Below are 26,781 nucleotides of genomic sequence, written 5' to 3'. Positions count from 1 at the left end.
ACTATAGAGTTTGGACAGTTCTAGAAACAAATTTACTTGAAGGTCAATAACCACAGCATTTATTTTAGAGGTAGTTATCTCTTACAAGAAACATGATGAAAACATTAGATCTTTTTTCAATTTAAAAGATGTGTGATTTTTTAACCATTAGGGTTAAAAAGTGTGGTTAAGAAGTGATGTGATATGTTATGAAATTTTTTTATGTTGTGATATGAAATAGAAAATATACTCCCTGATTTCATAGGGACTTCCATAATACTAAAATTATCAAATAGCTTTTTAATTATAGGCTTTATTGCAATTTAAAAATTTAAAAACCAGTGTACATAATTTTTTCTATATATTATGCTATGTGTCTTATACCTGTATTTTATACATGGGAACACATGAAACTTTTGCAAATGAAGACCAACTTTTAAGGCATATCCATGGTCACCCATATACAGACAGAGACGTATAGCTAAATGTTTTTAATTGCAATTCTGTTGTCTTTGCCCTCGATATTTCAATTTTTAAGTATTCTGAGTGCTTTTTCACAGACAATATATAGTAGTAGAACCATTTCAATTGAAAAGTGTGTCCTTTTTCTCTTAAAAGTATTTTAATGAATTCTTGTCACATTTAAAGAGTTTTAATAAATAATAATTTTAAGGCAATTCTAAATAGCCTATCTTTTATGAAGTAGATGTACTTTCATTCCTAGTCACAGTGTGCTCAGTATGCTGCTGACAGAAGAGAGGAGGAGAAGATGTGTGATCATCTTATCAGTGCTGCTAAGCATCGAGATCATGTTACAGCTAATCAGCTGAAACAGAAGATACTCAATATACTCACAAATAAGCATGGTGCCTGGGGAGCTGTTTCTCACAGGTAAGCTGCAAACATGGGTTTTAAATGTTCTTTTCAGAGGTTAAGAGAAGCAGTCATAGTATAACTGAAATATGAATGTATTAGGAGCTAGTATTGCTAAAATATATTTTCTCTGTTAGTCTTTTCTTCAACTGGTTCTTGAGAAGTCCTTTGCTAAAGGTTCACAGATCAAGCTCCTTTACAGACTGCAAACATAATATTTTACCATATTTTAAATAAATTGTAATGGGTATTTGTTGAGTGTAATGCAGTTTTACTGTTAGTATATCAGTAGGTTTTGAGGCTCCTACCAGTATTAGAATCTGAGTGAAGTGTTCTGAATGAGATATTGAGATGTAGAGATTTCCATACAGACATAGACAGGGGAAGCCTGAAACAAAGAAGAGAAATTACTTGTCTAGCATTGTAAAGTCAGTAGTAGAATAACCAGCAGAACTAGGTCACTTAGTATCTGTCTAATGCTTTCTTCTGTTTATAGCTTTTTTCTGTGCAAGTAATGAACTGGTAAGATCCACTGGTAAATCTTAACTCTCCTACAACAAAACAGTAGTCAGTGCCAGCCATGCGCAGACAAATTCCATATGCTTAAAGCAAAACATACACTGTATTTAAAAGCAGCGTGTGCAAAGCTGAACATAATCAAAGTGCAACTCTATTCTGCAGGCAATCCTGTTAAAAAAAATGTGGGGTTTTTTTTTAAAAAAAAGGTCCAAAATATATCATTTCTACTGTATGTAAGTGATACTGTAGTATTTGAGGTTTTAATCAGACCTGTATTGAGTACTGCATTTAAAAGTTCTTTCTATTCAACATAGAGGTCAAATTAAACATTTTCATATATGATACCAAAACCCAGAGCCTTGCTCTTCTGAATCACAAAAATAGCCAGTGGCTAAGGTGCTGACCCTCAAGTGGAAGACTTGAGCTGAAATCACTCCTTTCCTTCATTCAGAGCAAGGTCTTGAACCTGGGTCTGCCATGTGAGTACCCTGTCTGCAAAACTAGAGACTGCCAAGTCTCTTTCTTGTTTGTGCATTCTAGCCACAAATACTTGATTATTTATTCGGAGTGGAGCAGCTCAAACAAGAGAAATCAAGAAAGTTCTACTCCCAAATATCCAATTTTTTACTGCTTGATTTTCTACTTAAATCCTGTTTAAGTCTGTTCTGAGTCAGGCAGAGCAGAACAGAAAGTTCCATTTTAGCTCTGAAAAACCTTTTCAGTAAAAATCTAGTTGAGATTGATAGACTAATACAAAAGCTTTTCTCTAGATAAATATTTTCTTTCAAAAAAAAATCTATTTGGATTTAGCTTGAATACATATCTAGGGCTTAAGCCTATTAGAAAAGTTGCCAAGTAATAAATTTGACATGTCAGTAATAATGTTTATTCTTTTTGTAATTTTGTGTAGTTGGTTCTTGCAGTTACACAATGTTTAAAAAAAAAAAAAAAAAAAAAAAGAGAAAATTTTCATGTTCATCATCCTTATATCTTCCAAAGAAATCATTATTTTCTGGATGATGATCGAGATGTATTTATTTTTTAAGGTGGTAGAAATTGTGAAAAACCTTTAGTCTAACACCAGAGGCATTCTGGTGGAAAATACAAAAATGACAAGTAGAAGATTGTGATATGGTTAATTCAAAACAGCCTTAGTCCATAATGGACACTCATGTTATCTCTAGTTGAGGCTTAAGGCTGTGTGTCTGGAGACTTGAACCTGATGAAAATAAGTGCAATTTTCAGTCCTTTTAATGTCTGTGACTTTTTGAATAATGTTGTTGCTCAAGTCTGTGAATGGCTGCAGACACTTTGCTGGCTTAAGTCAGTTCCTGGTCACTAACTTTTTCAGGAGACTATCTCTTCTTGGGGCCCTATAACTTTCCTCTCCTGGATGGCATCCTAAATGGCAACAGACCACTGTTGCAGCTTCTTTTGCTCTTCAGTCCATGGTAATTTTTGATGGGCCATGGAAGAAGCTTGACACCTGTGAGAAATCTATCAAATTTCTTACATCAAAAAAAAATAAACTCTTATTTTACTCCTGTCACGCCACTTCCCCGGTGTGTCTTCTTCTCAGTTACTTGCAGTGCTGCTTTCCCATTTTGGTGCTTGCCCTGTTAGGTACAGCTGTTGGCCCGGTTGTATTTTATCTGGAGGCTGCTCCTTAACCTGGAGAAGTGGGGACATGGTGACAGCACAAGGTCTCCAAGTGGGCTTCTCCATTTGCAGGAGCCGATCGGGAAGCAAATGGCCTTGCACTGCAGGTCTTGCCATGTGTGCTGTGGCAGCCGTGTGATCCGCCACACAAGTGCACCTTCTGTCATGACACCTAGTGGACTGTGAATGGAAAGGCTTAGGATGGCGGGAGGTGTCCAGTGGGAGAGTCTCTGAGCCTTGTTAAGGACCAAGGTCACTGGTTCTCAGTGGGCAGATTTAAAAGGCTTCAAGTGCAAAAAGTAGAGAGGGGTCTCATTAAACTGCTTAGGCACAGAAAGCAAAAACTGTTATTAATTAGGTAGCTCCTCCAATACATTTTATATGATGGAAATTGAGATGGATTCTAAAGTTGTACAGACCTCTGGTCTTGGCTGGCAGGAGACACAACAGGCCTTATGTCTCCATTTTTAATTCTTGGCAAACACAGTGTTACCAGTCTCTTTATAAACTGATGCTTCTCTGTGCCCCAGGAGATACAGCCTGACTGGAATACAGAGTTGCTTTAAAAAAGAATAGGTTGACACGCCAGACCTCTAGAACTCTGTAGTGACTCCATCATTTCCATCAGGGATAGTGTTCCCAGTTCTGAAGGCACACTGCTGGTCTCCTGTCCACCTCAGGATCTGGAGACCATTTGTTGAAATGGTGAGTTAGGGGGAGAATGTTCTTAGGCTCAGAAGGGGCAGGGGAGGAAATAGGCAACTACTTCCACATGATAAATACTTGAGCAATAGCAATGCTTTTTGATGTCCAAAATGGGTAAGACAGGTTAGAAACTACTGGGGGAGAATGACTGTAATTCTTAAAAGCTTCAATTCTCTATCACATACACAATTATTGTAGCATATAGTACATGTATATGTGTTTTTGTTTCTCTCTTCAGGTAGAGAACAATTTTTAAGTTCTTTAACATAGATGCCCACGTTATAAAATATTAAGGTCTCATTTTGTGAAATATGACCCAGCTGTAGAGAAAATTTTTCCTTGTGTTTGTGGTTCAACACAATGAGCTTGTAAGCCTCCCCAGCTTTTGTGTCTGCTTGTATTGTTTTTGAAGAAAGCAGCAACCAGCATTTACTGTGTTTAATCTGTAGGTGCCACAAAGTTTACTCTTTGTTCATTGAAAAACAAAGAGACTATTAAGAAACATAGAAACTTAGCACTGAGAGGAAAAACAAGGTCTAATGAGTGAAATTCTATAGTATTTGTAAATTATGAATTTTAAATAGATTATCATAAACACTTCTCAAAATATCTGAGGAAATGAGAATGAAGTTGAATGGTGTGAGTCAACAAAATACCATATGAAACTTTCAGTTCTAAGTCAGACTATAGTTTTATAAATATAGTTGAATTAAACATAACATAAAATTGTAGGTGACTTGCATTTCAATTACCTTCTTAATTAGCTGTTAATATATGAAGGAGAAATTATTTATATACAAGTGCTCCGCCACTTGAATAAATGCCTACAAACACAGTAACATTGTACAGCCTATTCCTGTCCATACATTAATCAATCAGTACAGTTTGAGTTGGTCTGACAACCTGTTTACTCTTTCATCTCCTTCTGTCTAAAACAGTAAATAACAGTTTTGAAAAAACCTATATTTTGTATTGCTTATCAGTGTTAACTTCTTTCTCCCTTCACAAATATTTTCCCTTCACCTCTTCAAGTGAAACCCAAAGTTCTTTTGCTCGATTTCTTGCAGGTGTGAGCATCAACTCCTTTACAACAAAAGGAAGTTATTGAATCATCTTATTTTCTCCTACATATCTCAGATAAAGAATAATAGATTTCAAAATAAATCTCATTAGTTTGTTATAAATCCTGTTCGTGCCCTTAAACCAAACAAATTCTGTTTTCCTCATTTTGGCAATTTGACACTTATAGGTATCTTTCTAATAGCTTACCCTAAATATACTGTATTTCTCTTTTTTTTTAATTTCAGCATTCTACCAAAATTAGAATTCTGCAGGCTTTTCCCATTCAGATGAGAAATTGATGAGTTGGTTATTCCTTTGATGCATTGCCACTTATTCAGAGTGAATATGCAACATCCTATTTCCTTGAACTCAGGAAGAATCAAACAGGGTGTTTCATAGCTTAGTGTTCAAAGCTTCTTTAAACCAGCACTTACCCTTAGCTTTTTTCAGGGTTATAGTCTTCATGTCACAACATATGCTTCCTCCTGTCTTCTCTGTCAGCTTCATATGGTGCTTCTCTTCCTCCCCATCTGCTTCTCTCCCCATACACATCTTTCATTAAAAAAAAAAAAAAAAAAAAAAAAAAGAAGTTTAGTGAAATCTGTCTGTACACACAGTTCAAATTCCTTATCAGCCATATGCAAGCCTGTGTTTTGGGCCATAATCTGTTACTGTGTTTATTTGGAGTATTTTCTTATTTCAGCTTCTTAGTTTAATCAGATTTCTCAACTTTTCAAAAACTTTTTTTCAAGAGTGCTGTATATATAGCTCTACCTTACAGTTTCTGTAGGGTTTAGGCAATCTAGGGAAATACAAAGGGTTCTTAGCTCCAGTTTGTGTTCTAAATCTAAATATGAAATACTTGTCATACATATTTTCACATGATCAGTTTTGATATACACAGGAGGATTACTATAATGAGAAAAATGACATTTAAAAATGAGACTTGGTTCTCTTGCTTTCCATGATTTGATGAAGGAGGTTCCACCTACATTAAAGCAGCTTTACCAAATAGCAAGTATACAAGGGCTTTTTCTGTTCAAATCCATCTTTGGTTAAACTAGACACCCATAACAAATTAATCATTCATGGTGGAGGGCAGAGCTGTCAAACTCATTCTGTGGTGAAGACCAAATTCGTCTGGGGAGACAGGCTGGAAATAAAAAGTTTCTTGCCAGACAGCTAGTTTTGCCTCTCACTACAGCATGTGCTTCTGCAGAGATTGGGTTCTGCTGGGGGCCAGGAGGGGAGAGCGGAAAGAGAACTCCCCTTTTCTGAGCCTATGGGGCTTGGCACTTAAATAAGTTGATTCTGGGACGACGCTGCTTCTAAACCAAATGTTTCCAGTTTACAGCAAGGGAGACCAGAACACAGGAATTTAGTCAGAAGGAGTTTCCTTTACAGACAGCCTTTGGCATGCTCTGACTCCATCTCTATACTAGCTGCTGTCTTAGGAACTTCAGAGACACACAGAACCTATCCTGTCCCCTACTGCAAATCAGCTTCATCTGGTTTAGCTATTCATTCATTTCTGGCTCATTTTAACTGCTAGACATAAATTACAAAGGGAACTTTAGAACAGTGGAAAAGATGTAGGACCAGATCCTGTCTACTGGATCCAGAAGTGTGTTTGACGTGCCCGTTGTTAGACAGACTGTTAAGGTTCTGCATTTTTCCACATACTCTGTAAGAACTATGAATTTTCTATGCTTCTGGAATTGGTGGAATCTATTTTTCTTTGCAGAATAGATCCTTCCAGATTGATCTGATGGAACTGTGCACTTTTCAGCTCATTCCTTAGCTATCCTGATTGCAAGTTTCAAATATTTAGTTCTGAGATGATTTCATCACAACAAAACGTTAAGAAAATGCTTTTCTGTCTTCTGGTGTTTTTACTTGACTGCACTACTTGAGATACATTGAGATCACCAAATGTGTCAGCATTATTCACATTTTACGTCCACTATTAGTCAGCCTCCTGTAACAGGATTTAAACATAAATGTGAGTGAGACTATTTTTCTAATCTGCTCGCTCTTTTATACTATTTTACTATTTCAATCTCCTTCTTGCCTTTCATACTGTGCTTTCAACTTTGTGCTGCTCCTGCTGCTCTGCACCCATTATGTTACATTCCCTAGCCACTGCGTGCCCTCTTCCTCCCTCCCTGATTGCTTACCACTGTGATGGAAGTCTATTTGAAGGAGCTCTTGCTAATGGTGCTGTGGCATTTGACAAGCATGATGGAAAAGGGGGATAGAAGAATTCTGCATCCGTGTCTAATAATAGGAAGTTAGATGTAGGATGCTATTTGCAGCATAGAGATACCTGCCAAGAAAGGACTATTGTATAACCAGAGATGGGCTGTACGAGTGAGTGCACAGTTTGATTCCGTGAGATTTATTCAGTTCTGTATTTGTGCAAGGTTACTCGGTTGTTTTGAACTGTGTGCTGTTCACTATAGATTTTTTTCCACAGCTGGAAGAAACCTCAGAAAAAAATATTTTCTTTGGAAAAAAGTAGCTTTTTCCAATGTTGAGAAAGACATGGTACTCAGGGAAGACTTGTTCAACTGTGGAAGGACTTGTTTATCTCCAAGAAGTACAGTACATTGAATTTCATATTAAAGAAGGAAGGCTTCTGCATTTTCTTTCACATTATTACTTCTGCATTAAGAGAATTAGTTTTTCTTATTTACTCTTTTTTCTCACTTCTCTTCGGTATGTTCTCTGTTCCTGCCTAAAATTTGTTTTTTCTCCTTCTGCTTCATGACAAACACAAAGAGGAAAGTTTTGCCAGTGTTGGTTTTCTTTAAGCTTTAGAAATAACAGATCTTTAGATGTCAGTAGAGTCTTTAACTGGAACAGCAATCAGAATACAAATCCAAATTGCATACAGTCAACTTACTATATATGTTTTTAATGTAACAGTAACAAGGGAATTTTAAAGTATACTTATATTAAGAGGAAGGCCAGCCTTAACAAAGAGGGACTTTTGCTTCTTCTTAAATCTAGCCATAGAGCTAGCATGTGCCCGTGCAGCCATTCAGCTTCCAGGATACCAGTCACAAGAACAGCCATAATGGTTGAGACCAGTGGTCCATCTAGCCCTTCAACTGTAAGTGAATGCTGAAGAAACAGAAAGATAGGACAAGTAGACATGATAGGTCCATCTAATACTCAGACTGCTTGAATTTTCAACTCAGGATTTCCTGAGGAATCTCAATTTCAATCAGTCTCGATTTTGAAGTTTCCACATCTCAGTAGGGCTTGCAAGTTCAACTGCCTTTCTTCATGTTTTCCTCCTAGTTCCTGTAGTGGAAACAGCCTCTGCAGTGGGTATAAACAGACTGGACTAACAGTTGCTGGTATTGGACAATGTTCCCAGTATCTGTGCTTCTTCTTTCCCTACCTCCAATTTAGATAGAGGTAGAAACTCAGTAGAAACCATTAGGGAAGAATTTCTCATTAGGCAGATAACACTTTACTCACATGATTCTCACTTGTTCTCCAGTGTCTATCTAGTAATACCTGTGCAATATAGCAGTGCATTTGCCATCTTCTCCATATGTAAGAATAGAAGGCAAAGAATAAAAAAGGAACAAAAGCCATAGATTCGAAGATTCTGAAAAAGTAAGTTTTATGTTTCTAAGAATGCCCTTTTTTCTCAGAAATTGAAATTCCTTGATTTATTCTTTATTTTGTGACATAAAATGGGTGAGAGACATCTTTTTAAGTCACAGTAAGCTGTTGTAGTACCATTACACTCCAGGATTCTTTCCCATGTGATGCTTCAAGTAGATTACAGAAGATTAATGCAAAGCTGTAGAAAATGGTTTTTTCTAAGAGAAACATCTGTAGTGTTTTGACAGACTTGTCAGACGTTTTTGTTGGAAACATCAGAAATGCAAAGTTTAACCAGAAGTGAAAGCCCAGTGGAGCCATTTTGATTCCCCTCCTCTCAAAACCCTGATGTGTCTTGTACTTTTTTATTTGAAATATATTTATGTCCAACCGTATGTTTGTAAAATAATTTGAGACATTCAGACTAGGGTCTGGAAAGGAACTGAAGATTAAATCATCCTCAGGCACTGAGGCAGGTGTAGTCTGGTACATCCCTATCATACTTTGCAGCCCCTTTCTTTGAGTGGGGAAGAGTGAAATTCTGCAAACACCTTAGAAAACCTGTTGTATGGCTTTGATAGCTTTATAATTTAGTTTGCATGTGCATTACAGGATCATTTTCTTTGCTATAAATTAGATTAATTATACCTGGTTTTAAACCTAGCCCTTCTCAAAATCTTTGGAAGCTGATACTGTCCTTTCAGGCTGTTGACTTCCAGACTAGACAAACACAGTTTTTTCAGCCTTCCTTTACTCATTAAATTGTCTATATCTTGTATAATGTTGGTGTCTTGCTTTAGATTCCTTGCAGTTTGCCTACATCTTCCTTAGAAAGAGGTACTACAGTCTGGGCACTTGATTGCAGGTGAGCCCTCAACAGTGCACAACTCTACTTCAGTTTATTTCACACTATAGCTTTACTGATGCATGTTAAATGAGATTGTAGGCTCAGTCAGTACTTCCCAGAACCACTCTGCAGGCTCTTACTCCCTTCTACTCATTGGTAATCACTTGCTGCTTTATATCTGTGTTTCTAATTGTTTTTAAGACTGTTGTCTTTCTCTTTTATCTTACAGATTTTAGATTTTTTAAAGTAATTTTGAATTATTATTCTCCTGCACTATGCTTGCAATTCTCACAGCTTGTTGTCACCTCCGGTTTTATTGTGGATTTTCTCTGATTCTTCATCAAATTTGGTAATGAAATATTTAATACAGCAGAGTTCAGGAAACAACCCATACCATCTCCCACTTGAAAACATTCCCAATCTGGTCATGAACTTTTGATACTCCCTTTTACTGGTTTTAATCAGTCATGTATTCCTTTATTATATTGCTCCATATTTCTCTTAGTCTATGCAAGTACTCTTGTACTCTTGTGTTAAAAGATCACTATTCTGATTATGCTGTAGATGAATAAACAAATAAATAAAATGGCAAAGGTGTAAAGGAAATTATTTGTTCATAATGAATGCACATTACTTGTTTCAGGTTAATTAGCTGATTGATAAATTCTTCTAGTATCTTTGCAGGTATCAAAGGTAAACATTAGTTTATAATGCATTTAGTGTGGTTTTCCCCTTTTAAGACCACATAGCATTCTTTTCCAGTCATCTAGAATCACACCTATCCTTCATAAATTTGCAGAGAACTGCTGAGTGAGTGATCAGGAATTGCCCTGTTCTCCTCTTTTTTTTTCTTGTTACATTTCCTTTTTGATTATGTGTGATTATTAAAGAGCTCTTGATTACAACCACATTGGTATTTTAGTATATTTTTATCTTCCTTCCACATCAGAATTGTTTGGCATTGTGTGTGTACTTTCAGATTTACAAATTATGACAAGTTTATTTTAACCAGGGGTCTATCCACCAGTTTCCTGAAATTTTCTAAGTTTGAGGGATTTTAACTTAGTTTTTCTGTAGCTTTAATGTTTTTCCTTGGAAATAGGAACTCTCTTTTTCAGTGATTATTTTCAGTCTAGATGTATTTCCTCTTAGATACTCTCACAAAAAAACCCCTTGAATTAGTCAGGATCAAATCCAAAATACCTTAGTGAACTTAAGCTACTTTTCAGAGGTATACAAAACATACATCTTTTCATAACTTTTTTTTTTTTAAGATCTGTTGTTTTAATCAATGAGCCCTTTAACACCAAGTTTGGTCTGTTTTCATTTAATTGTTTAAAAAACCTAAAATATATCATGTCTCCATCCTCTTTCAGAGGTGGTAGTAGAGATTTTTATGTTATATCTCAAAGTGCAGTACTACCATTTTAGTCCTTTTAACATTGTCGAGAGTTTCAATAAATATGTTTCATGTCGGTTTCTGAACTTCAGAGGAAGTAAACTATTATGTGCTAAACAAAAAGTACTTCTTGTTTCTCACAGGAACAAATGCTGATTTGTCTTGGCAAGCTTCTCTGATGCCAGCCTAAATTTTATCTTCTGGATACTAAGACTTCTTAGTTCCTGTATTGCCCATTTGCATCACTGCAATGTGTAATCAGCTAAGATATGTAACAGACTGATCCATTTTTCTTGTGTCCTCAGTTGTTTTTTTCTCCTGCCCCTCTTCCCCCCAGGTTAAAAAAAAAATAAATCAACCTTAGAGATTTTTTTTTTTTCCCATTTTTGCTTCTCTGTGATACAACATCATCCTCCTTCTTAACTAGTTTAGAGCTTTCCTAAGTCAATGCGTCAATCATAGAGGTCATCAAATGCTAAAAAGAAAAACTTTTATCTCTGCATAGCAGGTTTTTCTTTCGGTTCATAGTCCCATGTTTGAGGAGATCAAAGATCTCCTAGCAGTATGTGTTCTGTCCTTATCATCTGCAGCTTTCATCTATCCAACCTTTACCATCAACCAGAAATACTCTGTGCTTGTGCCTATTTCACTTTATCTCCTCTCACTCTGTCTGCAGTAATTTCTAATCTGCTTGGAGTCATATCTTGCAGTATTACTACAGGGGAGTGACGAGCAAGTGCATGTGCAACTGCTGCTCCCAAGTGCCGCATAAGAGGTCCTGTTTTCAGGTGTGTAAAAGGAACATAGTTTGTTGGACACAGAGGCCAGCAACCAAAGCCTTGACCCTTCCTTCTTACCTTAATATAGCTTAGCAGGAGAGTTCCTTGGGTTTGGTGCTTCAGTATGCACAGTCTGTATGTTCACAGATAGTAAACTACAAAGATCATCTTTAAACAATTCACTTTTCTGGTTTCTGAAAAATATTCCCAGCAGACATTTCTGTTTCCATTAATCACTTCCATTAATCACAATCTGGGGTTTTTGGTTTGATTTGCTCTTTTAAAAGAGTGAAAAAATTAAGTTTACACGGGTTTATTTTGACTGATTCAGGAACACCATGTCTGTCATAGACTTGACATGACTTGAAGGAGGTTGCTGTACTTGATTATACTGCTTTCCTCATTGATAAAATAGATATGGTAATGCACAGTATACTTATAATGATTAATTAAATCATTCAAGTTAGTATTGAAAGTACTGTGTAGGTTTGATTTTATTATCTGTTTTTACATGGCTTGTATATATTAGGTAAATTTTTTATTATAGCATTTACTTTTTCTATATAATCATGTTTTTTCTTAACCTCTAAACTCTGGGTTTTTTCAGCACTAATCTGTTCACATAGAGGTTTGACACATATGTCAATATATTTGTTGTACACTTACAGACATAAAATATCTGACCATGACAGATTGCAAGCTTCTCCCAATATTTGTGCTCCCCAGTATATTGATATGTGTTGTCAATAATATAGGCTGTTGGTTAGGTTGTAAAGCTCCATTGCTCAAGAGTGTTATATTTTGAAGTGATCTGTCATGGATGTATGGTAGAGATAGGAGACTATTTATGATTATGGCATTTTAAGTAACTCAGTAAGACCCTTTAGAATATACAGAAAAGGCTTGTTTACTGTCATCACTGCTCACTTAATCCTGTGACCTTGACATGATAGTATGCCCATAAAGCTCCCTGCGGGTAGTTCAATAACATAGATGAACATCAGAGTCTAATGTTTATTTCAGCTTCAGGAATACACTGCCTTATGCCGTAAGTATTTCTTAAACATTCAATGGCACTGAACTAGTTTAAAACTCAATAATGTGGCAAACTAGCCAATTGTCTAGATTATTAGAAAATCCACAAAAAATGCATAAGCCACATGTACTTCTGCTGTTCAATTTTAGAATGCTAACCATAGTTTTAAAAAATATTCTGTATACACAATGCCAATAGATTAAAATTAAAATTCTTTCTTAAAATTTAAGTGTACTAATTTTTCAGATTCTCATTGGGTTTTTTCTCTTCTCTCCTGATAGCAAATTATATTTATTGAGTGGGAATGCTTTTTGGTTTTGTTAAAGTCACAATCTGAATCTAGGAAAGATTAATGTGTAAGAAATTTCTTTTGATGATTTACTAGAAGTTATGTTTGCACTAATGGTAGGAAGCAATAAAAATGTACATAAAGAGGAAGCTAAATTTGACATCTCTTAGGCCCGATTTAGAAATACTACTGAAGCCTTTGGGATACTTTGCCATAAGAGGGCCTTAATTTTTATGCATAATATATCTTGTGCTATGTGAAAACATGGGGGGAAGTAAAACATGATATATTTCCCTCATGGTGAGCAGAAGCGTTGTTTTGGTATTATTAAAAAATGTTTATTTTAAAATTTCTTTAATGTATAGACATTCAAGTTTCCAATTTTTATTAGCTAACAAGGCATTATTTTCAGACACATAGTAGTTTTTTACACTGAATAGTACCCCAACCTCTTGTGTTTTCTTGAATAAAAAGTGATGTTTTCAAAGTTGATGACAGCTTAATTGTGAAGGAAATTTATTTAGTGAACTTCAGACAGTATTTTCAGTGGTAGAGTTTCATACTGAACTGTTGAGCTAAAAATCTATGAAAATTAATTGAGTGAAACCTGTCAGAAAAGACGAGCAGCCAGGAGCAGGATGCCATATGTATACACCAGAATAAAATGGAATCTGCTCTCCTTTCTGATTTAATCTCAAGTAAATACCACTGAGAAGCATGAGAGAAAATAAAAAAACACCCCATGTTATTTGGCCTACTGCCAGGCAAGGTTGAATAAGGAAAAAAGAATAGTTTGTTTTGTAATAGTCTTTCCATTTGAGATCATAATGAAGAGTTAATGAAAATCTCTGTTTGTATATTCTTAGATGGACACACTGTTTAATTGTTCCCAAGTATATTTTAATTTCTAACAGTCTTGGAATTAAAAATATAGAAAAACTGTGACTGGAAACTTGTGGGAGTGGCCACCAATTTCTCTTATAATAGCCTCAATGAAAACTATACTGTCTGCTAAATTTTAACAAAGAAGGTATTATAAAAGTTTGAGGCCTGATGGAATAAAACCAAAGTATTAAATGTAGTACAAAAGATGGGTTGGAATTTATGTACAATTCAGTGGAGTTAGAGGAATATTACTAATTGTCTTTAAAAACAAGGAAATTACTTTTTACATACAATTTATGTTTTTCCATTAGTGTAAATTGTCCTTTAGCATATCAGATATACTCAGGCTTAGTTTTCAAGTTACTTTTTGGATTAATGATACTGTGTATGTTGCTGCTCTTGTTTGGTGATGAATATATTCTCTTCCCTGGAAAGAAACAGACATGTTTCTTTCTGAATAGACATCCAGTGGAGGCCAAGTACACCAATTTGTGTGTGTTGCAGAAGCTAAATCTACAGATCATATCTTGGGTTTTGGCTATGGTGTTCTCTGTATATCTGGATCATTTGATAATCTTTAGCTGAGCTATGAAGGGGTGTTATTGCCAACTGTGCAGAGAAGTTAAGAGGTTCTGCTGAACACCACTAAATTTTAAACAGAGCCCTTTTCTTAGGAATGTCCTATTCTGAAAGTACTAGAATAGCTCCTTTATTTCAGTGACACAGTGCCAAATTAATAAGGGTGGCTCTTTCAATGCAATATTTATTTAGAGGATTCCCCTTCTTTAAAAGTAATCAATGAATTCTCAATTTCTGCACATGAAAGCAAAAAAATATACTTCTAAATTCTTGTTCTCTAGTATTAGGATTAAGAAAATATATTTACTTTTCCTTCTTTTGTTAAATTTGACTTTTCATAATCCCCCTGTAAAGTTGTAATGCTGCTGTTTTCTAAAAGAAATACATTCCTTAGGAAGAATCTCTGCTGTAAAAATGAAAAGGCCACAGTGGACATTCCCTTACAAGAGAACTTCTACAGATTTCTGTTGTCACTCATGGTTTCCAAAACATTTATAAGATGTTAAATCACAAGCAGGTTTTGAGGTAGCTTTTAGTAAATAATTGGTTTCCTGGCTGCTGGCTTCTTAGGTCTTCCATTGGCTGTAATACTCAGAACTTTTTATTGTCGTTTTTCTCCCCATATCAGTTAATATTACCAGCTGTAAAGGCAATATACATACCTTCTCTTGGTACTTTTTCAACCCTATTAGAAATTCATAGCTAATATCATCATTGACATTATAGAAGCGTAAAGGTTAGTGAATGATATAATTGGCATATGTATAACTCAATGATTATATCAGTTCCAGAACTTGCAGTCACTTGAACATCTAGAGCAGATGAATTAAGGTAGGGAGATGAAGGTTTTCATAGTAACTGACAAATACTATCTGACTGAGAAACAGCTGTAGGTGTGACTGAAGAGTCATTTTGTAAAACCTTTGAGTTTAGACCTATCAGATAACCAAATTTCGAAGGATCTGGAAGCAGTGGTCCTTACTCTTCAGTTTTTATTTTCTGGTATGACATCAACAGTGAAACTATAAAGTATCGTTCAAGCATTTGTGTTACTTTTTGAGCTGCCTGAATTTCAAATTAGCGGCGCCTTTTTTGATTAGTTTGAGAGCAAAAAATAAAGGGGTGAATCTTCTCCCTTTCCATTACCATGCTCACCACTCTTCACTTTGTTTTGCTTCTGATGGTAAAAAAAAGGCAATCAGCAACAAAATCAAAAAGTTTTCCTGGTCCAGCATCAGTGCAGAATCATTAAAGTTTGATGTCCATTATGAGCTGGAATTCCAGGAAGGATTAATTTCCTTAATGGAAATTCTAAACTCTGATATGTCTTCATATTTTACAGTTTGCATCAAGAAGGAGCAAAACTTCTAGGGTCATTGCATGAATTTATGAAGCAGGGAAAGATTGCTGGTATATTCCAACATTTACTCTATATTTACATAACAGCTTTCCTTCTTTTTCTTTTCTAAACCAGCCAGCAATAAGAAAGGGGGAACATGGTTTACAGGATTTATAGTTGTGGGGTCTGTGGCACCTTCCTTAGTTTTCTCCCTAAACACAATTGTCAGTGCCATTCAATTCAGAGCTAATTATGTGTCTCAGTTTACAGTATCTAGGTGTTGCCTACCTTCTGAAACTTTCCTGTAGACTTGGATCAATGAAAAGTTTTTAAATGTCACTGTAGTGAGTGCGCTCAGTAGTTTTTACTCTCTAGTATATGGAAAACAAGGGAATTTAACATGCATAATTTATCTAGATATTTCATGTATTAAGATCAGGAATTAAGAGATAAAAGTACTGTAAAATGCTGTTTCATTTTGTGTACTGCATTAAGTGATTGTTCTCTCATGCATGCATTTGTACCATAGTATGAGTTAAGTCACAATGTATAGTTTTTGAGATTTTCTTCAGCACTGTTGCTTAATTATTTTGAGGTTTGTGGTTTAATTATTTATTTGAATTTTGGGTCTTACAAATTATATGCTTGGGCATATTTCTTAAGCAACTGAGTAATGCAGGAATATTTTGCATATGATTTTGGGGGTGGGTGAGAGTTGGGTTTTTGTGGGTCAAGAAAGCAATAGGAGTGAAAAAATGATGTGTTATTTCCATGATCTAAATGTTCTGCAGCAGTAGCAGCAGCTGAGCAACTCACTGTTATTCAATGCTACATTAACTTTTCCATTAATGCTGGTGCTGTAAAATATGAAGCCCTTAAGCATTGTGAAGTTGCTGCCTGATTTTTGTTCCTTTACATGGCTGCTGTATATTTGCATGTTACAACCATTATATGGATAATCACCATCATTACTTTTTAGAAGGTCATTCTCATTCTGAATATAGTTAGATACAGAAAAGCCCTAATAAATGAAAGGGTCTTTAAACATATTCACTGCAAATGCTGTCTTTTTAGTTATTTGCCACTATGATTATATGACGGCAGCCCAAGTGTCAACAAGATGCTTTGTTTCTGGATTTTTCTTTTTCTTCATTAAATTAAAAAAAAATAACCAAAGAAAACTAGAGACCACGAAAGACCTATTTTTTTTCCCTAAAAAAAATGAAACAAAACAATCCTGTTATGGGGTATATTATTTTTCAGAAATTATTAAATGTTATTTTGCACCAAGATAAATTTTTGTTATGTAATAAACATTTTCAAAATGCTGGAAATTTTTTTAACTGAATAATATATGGAGATTGCAATTATAGTTATTCAGGTTTCTTGTATTTTTTAAATATTTGTTGAAAATATATGTATTTATGGAATAGTGGATTTAATAAGTGCCATTAACAAATCAGAGCAGCAATTCATGGCTCTTTCGACCAAGACATACCAACCATTCCATCCACTCTCCCCTCCAGAATTCACAGTACATTTTATATGGGAAAGCAAGATTCTTTCTTCAGCTGTGAAAGCAGTCACTTTATGCCCTAAATAATGAAGTTATAATCTTGGTGGTGCCAGTGAGGTGACACCTCAATGTGGAATAAATCATTTCAGTCTTTACCTATCCTCCTTTTTTCCCCCATCTGTAATACGTGAATTATGGTACTTTGCTAACAGAGTGATTTGAGATCTGTTGATGGAAGAAAAATCCCTAAAAATAGTTCTTAATTAATATCTTATTTTAAGAGAAAGGTTTAAAATATTTAGTGCTGCTTTGCTTTGTTTTTAAACATGCTTTAGTCGTGTAGTCCTGTAATGAGTTTCTGTTGTGTTCACTGTTTTGATGGTTAAAATCACCAGCATCTGAATAATAACAGGATGAATTTGTGTAATGGCTCACAGAGTCCTTTCTAGCTGCATGTAGCCATTGCCACTGCACTTAAGATCCGATTCTAGCATTTTTGGAACAGGAAGAAAAGGCACATCTGATTTGACTAGCGAGACCTTACTTCTATATTCAGTCAAATTATTTTGTTTCTTTTCTGTAGTTTTCTCTCCCACGTCTCTATCTTACAGAATTTTTGTGATACTAATATTTTTTTTCAAATTCAGGTATTTTTATGTTGGTATTATTTGATTTCAGGTACACATAGGAAGATTAATCTAGTATCCAAATGCTAGATATAACATTCTGTATTCTATAAATAGACAGATTATCCATATTGAGCCCTAAGACTACAAAGAAATTCTACCCTGGTTTCATGACATTACATTCACAAGAAAGTTTAGAATTTATTATATTCTTTCCATTATGAAAATATTGCTTTTATTTCAGGAATTTCACTTAGTGTTTAACTTAATCATTTAGGAATTTTTCACAGTCCTGTTTAGGAATGGCATTGTGTTACCAGCACATGTTCTGAGTGTGCATTTACTAATCTAAACCCTCTTGGGTGTTGAATTTCATTCCTGGACTGTGTGCTTCCAACATAGGATTATGATTTTTCTCATTTATTTTTCATATGCTGCCAACAAAATTATTTTACACTTTTATCCAGGGTATATTTCCTCCTAAAACCTGTTTAGTGTCTTTTCTGTATTGATGCCCTAGTTGGATAGTGTATCTGTATTTACAAGCAGCAGTGCAGCACTCAGAAATGTTTGTGGTCCTGTTAGGCAGCTCACAAAGGGTCTTTTCGGGAATGGGAAAGAAAGGGGTAAAGAAAGTCTTTGGTTCAAACTTGTGCATTATTTTTAAGCTTTTTCTTTCAATTGAATAAGGTACTCAGGATTGATGAAATAATTTGGAACCAGAAAAGCTGCACAGTTAAAAATTTTCTTATGAATGCACACAATTTTTGTAATTCAGTATTTATATTAGTTTGAATGGGCTGTCAAAAAACTCAATAACTACATATGAGCAAAGTAACATATAAAAACATAGTGTGTTTTGAATGCAGAGGAACAAGAGAGCTCTTAGATATCACAAAAAGATTAGAAAAGCCTAAAGAGGATAAAACCTAATGTGCTTGTGTAAATAGTATTGTCGTGTAAATATAGGGTAAAGATTTTTGTTTCATGAAATAGCTGTTTCTACTTTAAGAATTTGTTTTTTCTTTGATATCTGGAAAAAAAAAGTCCTCCTCCCTGAAGCATTAGGTGGTTCTAGGTTTAGGAAGAAACTTAGTGTAAGAATTTAGTATTCACTGTAACTGAATATTTTAACTTGATGTTCTAGTTTGTCCTCCTATTCATTAAAACTGAAAAGAATCTCAAGATACTTGATCAAAAACAGAGGGGAGTTTTATGATCTTCTTTAGTATGAATCCAGTTAAACGATTAACAATATAAGTCAGACTCTGAAATGAAAAGGCAAAAATCTGTTATTCAAAATATCATTTTAAAAGTGATTAGCTGTTATCTGGAAAAACAGATTTCACTTCACTCAGTAAAGCACTGTATTTTGTTGAGAATCAAAGTTTACAAAATAAATTTCAATATTTTCTAGTATGGCAGGTGATGAATGTTCTTCCACAGAGGTTATATCAGAAAATCAATATTTGTAAAATTGAAACAGTATAGGTTTGTATTGATCCATGTGGCTAAATCAAAATGAAAGGCTTTGTAACAGCTTTCTTAGACAGCCTGCTACCCAGTAATGGCAAACTATCAATTTTAGCTTTCCACTGATAAATCAACTTGAAAATTGGATGTCAAATATTTTTTTTTTACTGAAGTAGTGATTTTTTTCTGCCCTCTAACCTTTCTTGATGTGTTAGATTGGTTTATAAGACTAAGCTCTGCCTTTTTGAAAGCGCTTGTCAAAACTGACATTTAGATATATTTTGAAACAAAACCTAAACTCTTAAAGCCTAATTTTGTCTACTAGCTTGCTCGCTGGTAATCCTATGTGTACACCTTTGTGTAAACAAACATGAATATATGTTTAATACTGAAAATGACATTGATTTAATACTTCAGGTATGTATGTTTCTCTCTTTCTGATCTCTGGAGTTCACAAAGGTCAGGTCTTCAACTGCAGCTTTTAGAAACTAATGCTCCAGAAACTATTTTAGCTTTCAGTGGTTAGGAAGATTGATTTTTCTTTAATTGACTGATTTTTTTTTTTTTTTATTTTGTGTTAAGTGAGATTTTATGAAATTATAACAAGAATGTCAGTTTCAGCTGCAGGTTGCAACATGTCCTGAAAACCTGCATGGTTGTTCATTGGTTTTAATGATAGAGAAAAGAGGATACATTTGCTTTTACTCAGAATATAGATAGCAAAATCCTTTATAATGGTGGGGGGAAACCCTTTAATCTGGGTCAAATGCAGCAGTCTTCAGTGACAGTTGACAGTGCCATACCTTCATGTCTGTACAGCAGAATATAAGTTAGCTCGAGTAGGTATTGATTGTGAAGTTTGCTGTTGTATAATTACTTTTGGCTGTAGAAAAATGTGGTGTGTATTGATCTAGATGGAAGCATTTGACTAGCAGTTTCCCTTGACTAACAGTGAGTGTCATCTTTCAGCCATGATAAATGGTCACACTCTGGGTCAGCATAATTACTTGGTGGTGAAATGAACCTCCTGTACCCTTCTCTCTCTCACACCAAGGAACCACCATAATCATCTTTATCTGAAAGCCATGATTTAGAGAACTAACCAACCCCTTAAAGTCCTTTCACTGCTCCCCACAGTATGCCCCCTTTAATTGTGGCTCTATACTTTTGTTTTAAAAACTAAACTGTTCTGTTCTGTATCCACGATTTTTTTTTTTCCCTAACCCCTGTCAGTCGACCTAGACCTGCAAGAGGCCAGCTCTTGCAACAATCTTTTAATCTTTATGTTTAGTGTTTATGTAGAAAAAGGAGAAAGATTAAGGTGTTCATTGGTTTGGCACACTGCTTTTTAAGTCTTGGAATCAAACATTATTAACACACTGGTAAATTATTAGTGTACTGCAATGAAAACTGCCATATGAATTTATTGTCAGTAGCCCTTTAATTTTATAGAGTAATGTACACTCTGGATGTGCTGTCTTTTGAGAACAGATGAGGATATCTTTTCACAATATGCTGCTAGAACAGCTTCATTTATAATAATTTTGCACCTCATTTAATAACAGTTTTAAATGTGAGATTTTTTTAAAGTATTAGCCATTTTTCTGTTTGCATGTACGTCGAGTAGTTGACAAATATTTATCAGAAATAAGGAAGTTGTATTTATTGCTAGAGCAGAAAACTGTGATGATTCGTATTGTTTGGCACCTTTTTAATGGGGAGTTTTCAATTTGTTATCAATATTTCATTAAAACTTCGTAGCATGTTGTTGAAAATGGATTTGTGTTTACTTGCCAGTAGTGTAATATGGCCCTGGGGTAATGACTTTTTGTTAAGTAATGTTAGTTAAAGAAAATCTGGCAATAGTTTTAGATCATTTTAAGACAGCTGTGAAGGGTTTGGATAAAGGTCATTTTCAATGATTGTGCTTAGTTAAATAAATGTGAAGGGTTTCACAATGGGAATCTTGCTTTTCAGTATGCTGTCATAAATTTCCCTTTAACACATCTGAGAATACGAAGTAAAATGTAGTTGTTTCTGCCTTGAAGGCAATGTATTTTATATTTTCCTTGCTTTGTTTGTTTTCCCCTTATAATGCTGTTTATTCACATAACTAGAGTTCAAAGGTTTTACTTTGTCATAAATTAAATCTTCTATTTCCTGACAGTTTGTGGGACCCGCTGGATATAATTTTCAAATGGTTGTAACTTGAATATTTTTTGTTGAGATTTAGTCATTAAAAGTGTTAAATTTTCTGACAACTCAGCCTCTATTGTGACCCTGGTTCATTGCTTGCTCTCTCCCTTGGCCACAGCTGGCCTCTTGCTGTTCACAGCTGAAAAGTGAAATCAATGCTGGGTCTAACAAAATGCAGATGAAAGCCATTCTGATCATATATAGTCATTTCCCGTAATTTTATCAGCCTTCAGTTTCTTAAATGATCTCTGGAAATCATTGTTTGTTCATGTGAATACAATATCGAATTTTGTGATAAAATGTCCTGTCTTTCTGAAAAGTAATACTTTCTTAAGCATTAGTAGTGATATACAGTTCACATTGCCATAGCACAACTGTTTAAAACACCAGTCTGCTCCTTCCCCTGTTCCCTCTTGAAGGGAAGCACTACGTATCAAAGCCCGTCAAAGAGCTGCTGGCTGAATCCTGCCAGCTTTGAGCCTTTGGAATCTTGCAAATTGAGGTTTTTATGTTCTACAAGTCTCAGAGCTGGAAAGTAAGAACTCTTACCATGTGTCAATCCACATTGCCATTGATCTCTCATCCTTTTTATTTTTATTTGAGCAGGATTGGTAGGAAAGCTATGTTGCAGTTGGAGGTGGCAGCGTATGATGTAGCTTAATGCTCCAAAGGTCATGGAACTACAATGAGTTTGATGGAAAACAGCCTTTCTCCTTATTTTAAATGGTTCCTGCTTTGATTACAGGCATTTATTATAATTATCAAGAGATTAGTCTGTTGTTATAGAATCCTTGTAATGGAACCATTTAAAAGGAATATAATGGCAGTTTATTGGATTTTGCCAAGGAAGAGAGAACAGATAAAGTGGTGTTTTTTAAATGGATCAACTGCTCCCTAAGCATACTGATTTTTTTTCTTTTAACTTCACTTTTTGTTTCAGTTTTCAGTTACATACTAAAGAAGTCACTTTTTTTCAAATTTTGAAGATATTTATAACATTTTCATTGCAGTCTAACTCTATGCAATTTAGCTGTTAAAGACATTCCTTACATACACGGTCTTAAACTATACATATCATAGAATGTGTACTGTCTTACACAGCTGCTTTGTGATTTTATTATCTCCATTTAAAAAATGGCAACAAAAAAGTATTGTTGATGAAAAATAATGTATAAAACATTGTGAATTCTATATTTCATCAGTTGAAGTGCAGCTAGGGTGATTTGTCTTTTACATTAGCAAAATACCATAATATTGATGAAGCTTGGTGAATTTCTTTCATGTTTATCTTGATTTCTCCTATTTAACAATGTAGACTTGTCTTTACTGCACTTACTCCAAAAGAGTAAATGTTAAGATTATAAATCAGTCATCTTATTCAAATGTTACAGAATACTCTTTGCGACCTGACAGTGAATGTAAGTACCAGATGACATTTTAAAAAATTAAAAGCTCATAAAAGTAGGGAGGTTTTATACTAGAAATTAGTTTATATTTCAGGACCAATGAATTTTGCAATAATGTGTATGTCTTACCCTGTGTATGAACACCTTCAAAGGTTTGAACCAAATTTGCATTCTTCTAAAGAATAATTACAGACCCTCAGTCCTCCTGCTGAGAATGTGCTGTCCTCGTTAGCTGACCAATGGCATGAGATACTTAGCACTGCTGTTAACCTGGGGAAGAGAGTTAATTGACTAAAACTTAGTTGACATGGGGCTACTTTGATGGCACTGGGGAATCAGCCCCAGAATAACAGTGGAAAATGATATAACAGCAAACTACAAGAATCAGATTACAAGTCTGCTACTCCAATATCTGTTGGTTGCCAGCAGAGGAGGCCTAGGGAGGAGTGTAGTATTTCCCCAGATGACTTTATCATGATACTCCCCCAGCATATCCTCCCAGCTTTCAGCAAATTGTAGCTCAGTGACTTCCTGAGTCAGAGTTTTGAGTTTAATAACTTTTGGTGGTTTTTTTCCCCAATATGAAAGGAAATGTCTAATCCCTTTAAGAACTCATGTAACATTCTGCTGTCCATAATATGGCATAGCATTGAGTTCCACACCTTGAATTTGTTTGTGTGAGAAATTCACACAAAGTGCACTTTCATTTGTTTTGAACTTGTTGCTTGATAAGTGTGTGTTCTACCTAGGTCTTTTCTTATGAGAAATAGTGAGGCCTTATTGCTGGTTCACCATATTGGAGCCATTCATAATGTTAAAGATCACTGTCATATACCCCTCAGTTATGGCTCTGTTCTTTAGCTGGGGAGGTCTGAAATGACCTTGTCCACCTTCCTGGAGGCTCTCCTAGCAGGCTGTTACTTATTCTGGAGCAAGTTTCTGTTAATTTTTCCAGCTGGAGCTATTTTACTTTGTGTAATAGCCAGAGAGAAGAGAATGACATACACATGTACTTGCTTCTCTCTCATTCCTCACCCACCCTCCCCCATCTGCAGTGTGCCAGGTTGTAGCTTTATTGCCATTAGGAAGCTAACCAGGGATGACTAAAGCTTCCTCAACCAAATCCACACATCTATGCTGACTCAATATTTTCAAAAGGGGAAAAATAGTAAAGGTTTGGGTGCTGAATTGGAGCAATGTGGCAAGAGATGAGCCTGGGCCTGAGCCATATGGTTGTAGTCCTTTCATTCCCCATTCCAGTTAGTGTTTTGCTAGTGTAAAATGAGATAGGATCATCAGAAAAGGCTGAAAGTGTCCATTCCATAAAACTTTGGTGATTCATGGGGGGGAGGCATGTTGTGTCTGCCATAACTTTTATTGCATAATTGTATTCACCTTCAGATAGAATCAGCTGTAACAGTCTAGGCACAAATTATTATTGGTGTGTATGTTTGAGAGAGAAACATTTTGTTGACAAAGCCTGAAAAAAAAAATTTTGATTTCCTGTCACAGGCTTTCAGAGTATCTCTGGAATATTGCAGGCATAATGCTATATAGTGAATTACATTCTGGTGTCTTTGGATGTTGGTGAAGTTAGAGTATATGTGTATTTCGCAGTACTGAATAGTGGTTTCTCTATTTTTTGATACTCAACGTACAAATTAAAAATACTTTGCTTGCAAATTTATTTTGAAAATTAAGGAGGGCAACCATGATTCTTCCCCTAGTGCATACAACTTGAGCACTGAACGACATATAGTGACTCTTGGGCAAAAAATTAATCTGGGGAGTAGAGACCTCCCAAAGCAGGAAGAGATTCCTCTTCATCTTTCTAAAAGTTTCCATATAGTCATAGTGCTGGGTCTACTGCTGCCTTAGGATCATTGGAGCATTATGACTGTTATGCTCATTTTATTTTGTTATTTTGGTATGCTGCCAACATTGTCCTATGGAACACAAGTAGAACACAGATTTTTTTTCAAAAATTTATGTCTCACACCAGAAAAGCATTTAATATCAGAAAGAGCAATGCTCTAATCTGATTGCTTTCTTCCTGCTTAATTTCAGAGGCCTGTGACAGGCAAATGAAGGTTTTGGAGATGTTTCCTGTATTTTCCTTCTACTCTGTTTGAATTTTCAGTGTTTGTTGTGAAGCTGTCTGCTCTAAAGGCAGATTCTGAATGGTTCCATGCCATTAGCCATTTTCATCATGGCAGAATAGGCCTTAAGGGAAAAAATGACCGAGTCTATGCATTTGTAACTATTAACTGGTGACTGATAAAACTCTAGCAAATTAGTGTCTGAGAAGGCTCTGTTATTGAGAGTCAGTTTCGAACTTTGTGTTACCTTGAGTGTGAGATTTTTAGTGTGTTTCGCTTCTACCACATTAGCCATGATAAAGGCTGCACAGAAATTTAAGAGTTATCAGCAAAGAGGTCTTTGTTGTGCAAGGACTGATGGTCCTTCTGCTAGCCAAAGGCTGGTCAGACAGGATCAACAAGACTCTATCATGTAAAGAAATTTTGGCAAGTAATCTGATTAATGATAGGGAATAAGTTCTGAATCATACTGCCTTCTCAGTAGTCACCAAATCACTACAGTCACAGACACATTGCAGTTGTTGTTAATGGTATTTTTTTCATTATCAATCTGTTGAGCTACACTGCCTGTTTAGAAGATAATATTGCTGGTATCAGGAATTAATTCTTAACACAATGTTGTAAGTGTGGTGGAGTGTAAAGCAAGAGTATTTTCAAAGCATTGTATGTAGATGTCATGGTACAGTGTCATTTTCCTAAGCTCTCCCTGAAGCTAAATAATGGATATATTACATATTTTTTCAAGGGATAAGATAAATTGAAGAAGAATTTTTTTTTTTCTGTGAATAAAGAACACAATTTTGTGTTTTGTTTTGTTTTGTTTTTTCCCAAAACCACACAAGAAGCTTTTGACAGTTTCGGTGTTGAACTAGAAAGAGCAGCTGACTTCTTGGTCCATAATTCAGCTTTATTACTCCATGTGAGGCTATTGATATTAAAACAATAATAGATCCATTATATATTGTGCCTTGGTTTGTATGTGCAGTTTGGAACCTCATCACTAACTGCAGAGATTACAGAACATCTACAGAAAGACAAGGGTGCTTCAAGTCAATGGTAATATGAGTATGACTAAAGCAACTTAATTTAGGTAGTTTGGAAAAAGAAAGACTCACGAAAGGTCTTAATCTATAAATATCCATCAGCAAAATCATATAGAGGAAAGAACAGAACTATTTGGTCTTTTGCTGATAGGACAAGGAGCCTTATGCCAGTTCACTTAAACATTAGGAAAAAAAAAAAAAAAAACAGCTGTTGAGCAATACAGAATACAGACCTGATGTGTATATTCACACACCTAGTTCCATGTTGCTTTGGTTGCTTAAATAAAGAATGAGATACTAGACCAAACCAATTCTAGAAGTGTATTAGAGTTATTTATTTAATGAAAAGTCCTATAAAACATGAGATGAGAATAGAATCTACATTCATTTTCTGTATAGAAGATTAATAATCTTTCAGAGTGATTTAGCAGCTTCTCACACTGGTGTCAATTTGATCTATTTCTTACTAGGCATGGTGGAAGCTTTTCACTAGTTTGGCTTTTTGGTTTGGTTGTTTACTTCTTAAAAAAAGGTCTGGTTTAGAAAGCAAAAAAAAGTTAATGAAGTAACCTCAACTAAAGTCTTATTTGTATGTAATAAATACCAATTTCTATGTATCTGCCTATCAGTGTTCAATCTGTAGTGTAAAAAAATACATTGATATTCTACCAGTAGCTTTAAAGCATTTTCTCAAATTTTGGTGGATTTAAGCCCCCAACATATGTCCTGAAACATGTCTCATTTTAAATATGTTGTTGACTTCAATGTGCTTTCTCATAGGCTTATACTTAAACTTATGCTTCTTTCTAGAATTGGGCATAAATTACTTCTTTTAAAAAAAAAAAAAAATG

At 35.1% G+C, this 26,781-nt stretch overlaps 1 protein-coding gene across 10 annotated transcripts in view; it reads left to right on the top strand.

Annotated features, from left to right (window-relative positions):
* NBEA (neurobeachin) overlaps window positions 1-26,781 on the top strand; it is a 514,855-nt gene that overhangs the window by 278,962 nt on the left and 209,112 nt on the right. For all 10 annotated transcript variants that reach the window (XM_074859829.1, XM_074859824.1, XM_074859821.1 and 7 more), the window contains one exon: window positions 704-870. In XM_074859829.1, coding sequence (XP_074715930.1) covers window positions 704-870 — 167 coding nt within the window. The remainder of the gene's footprint in view (window positions 1-703; window positions 871-26,781) is intronic.

Source organism: Strix uralensis, chromosome 2 (genome assembly GCF_047716275.1).
Source record: "Strix uralensis isolate ZFMK-TIS-50842 chromosome 2, bStrUra1, whole genome shotgun sequence".
Classification (NCBI taxonomy): domain Eukaryota; kingdom Metazoa; phylum Chordata; class Aves; order Strigiformes; family Strigidae; genus Strix; species Strix uralensis.
This window is presented reverse-complemented; position numbering and strand designations above follow the sequence as displayed.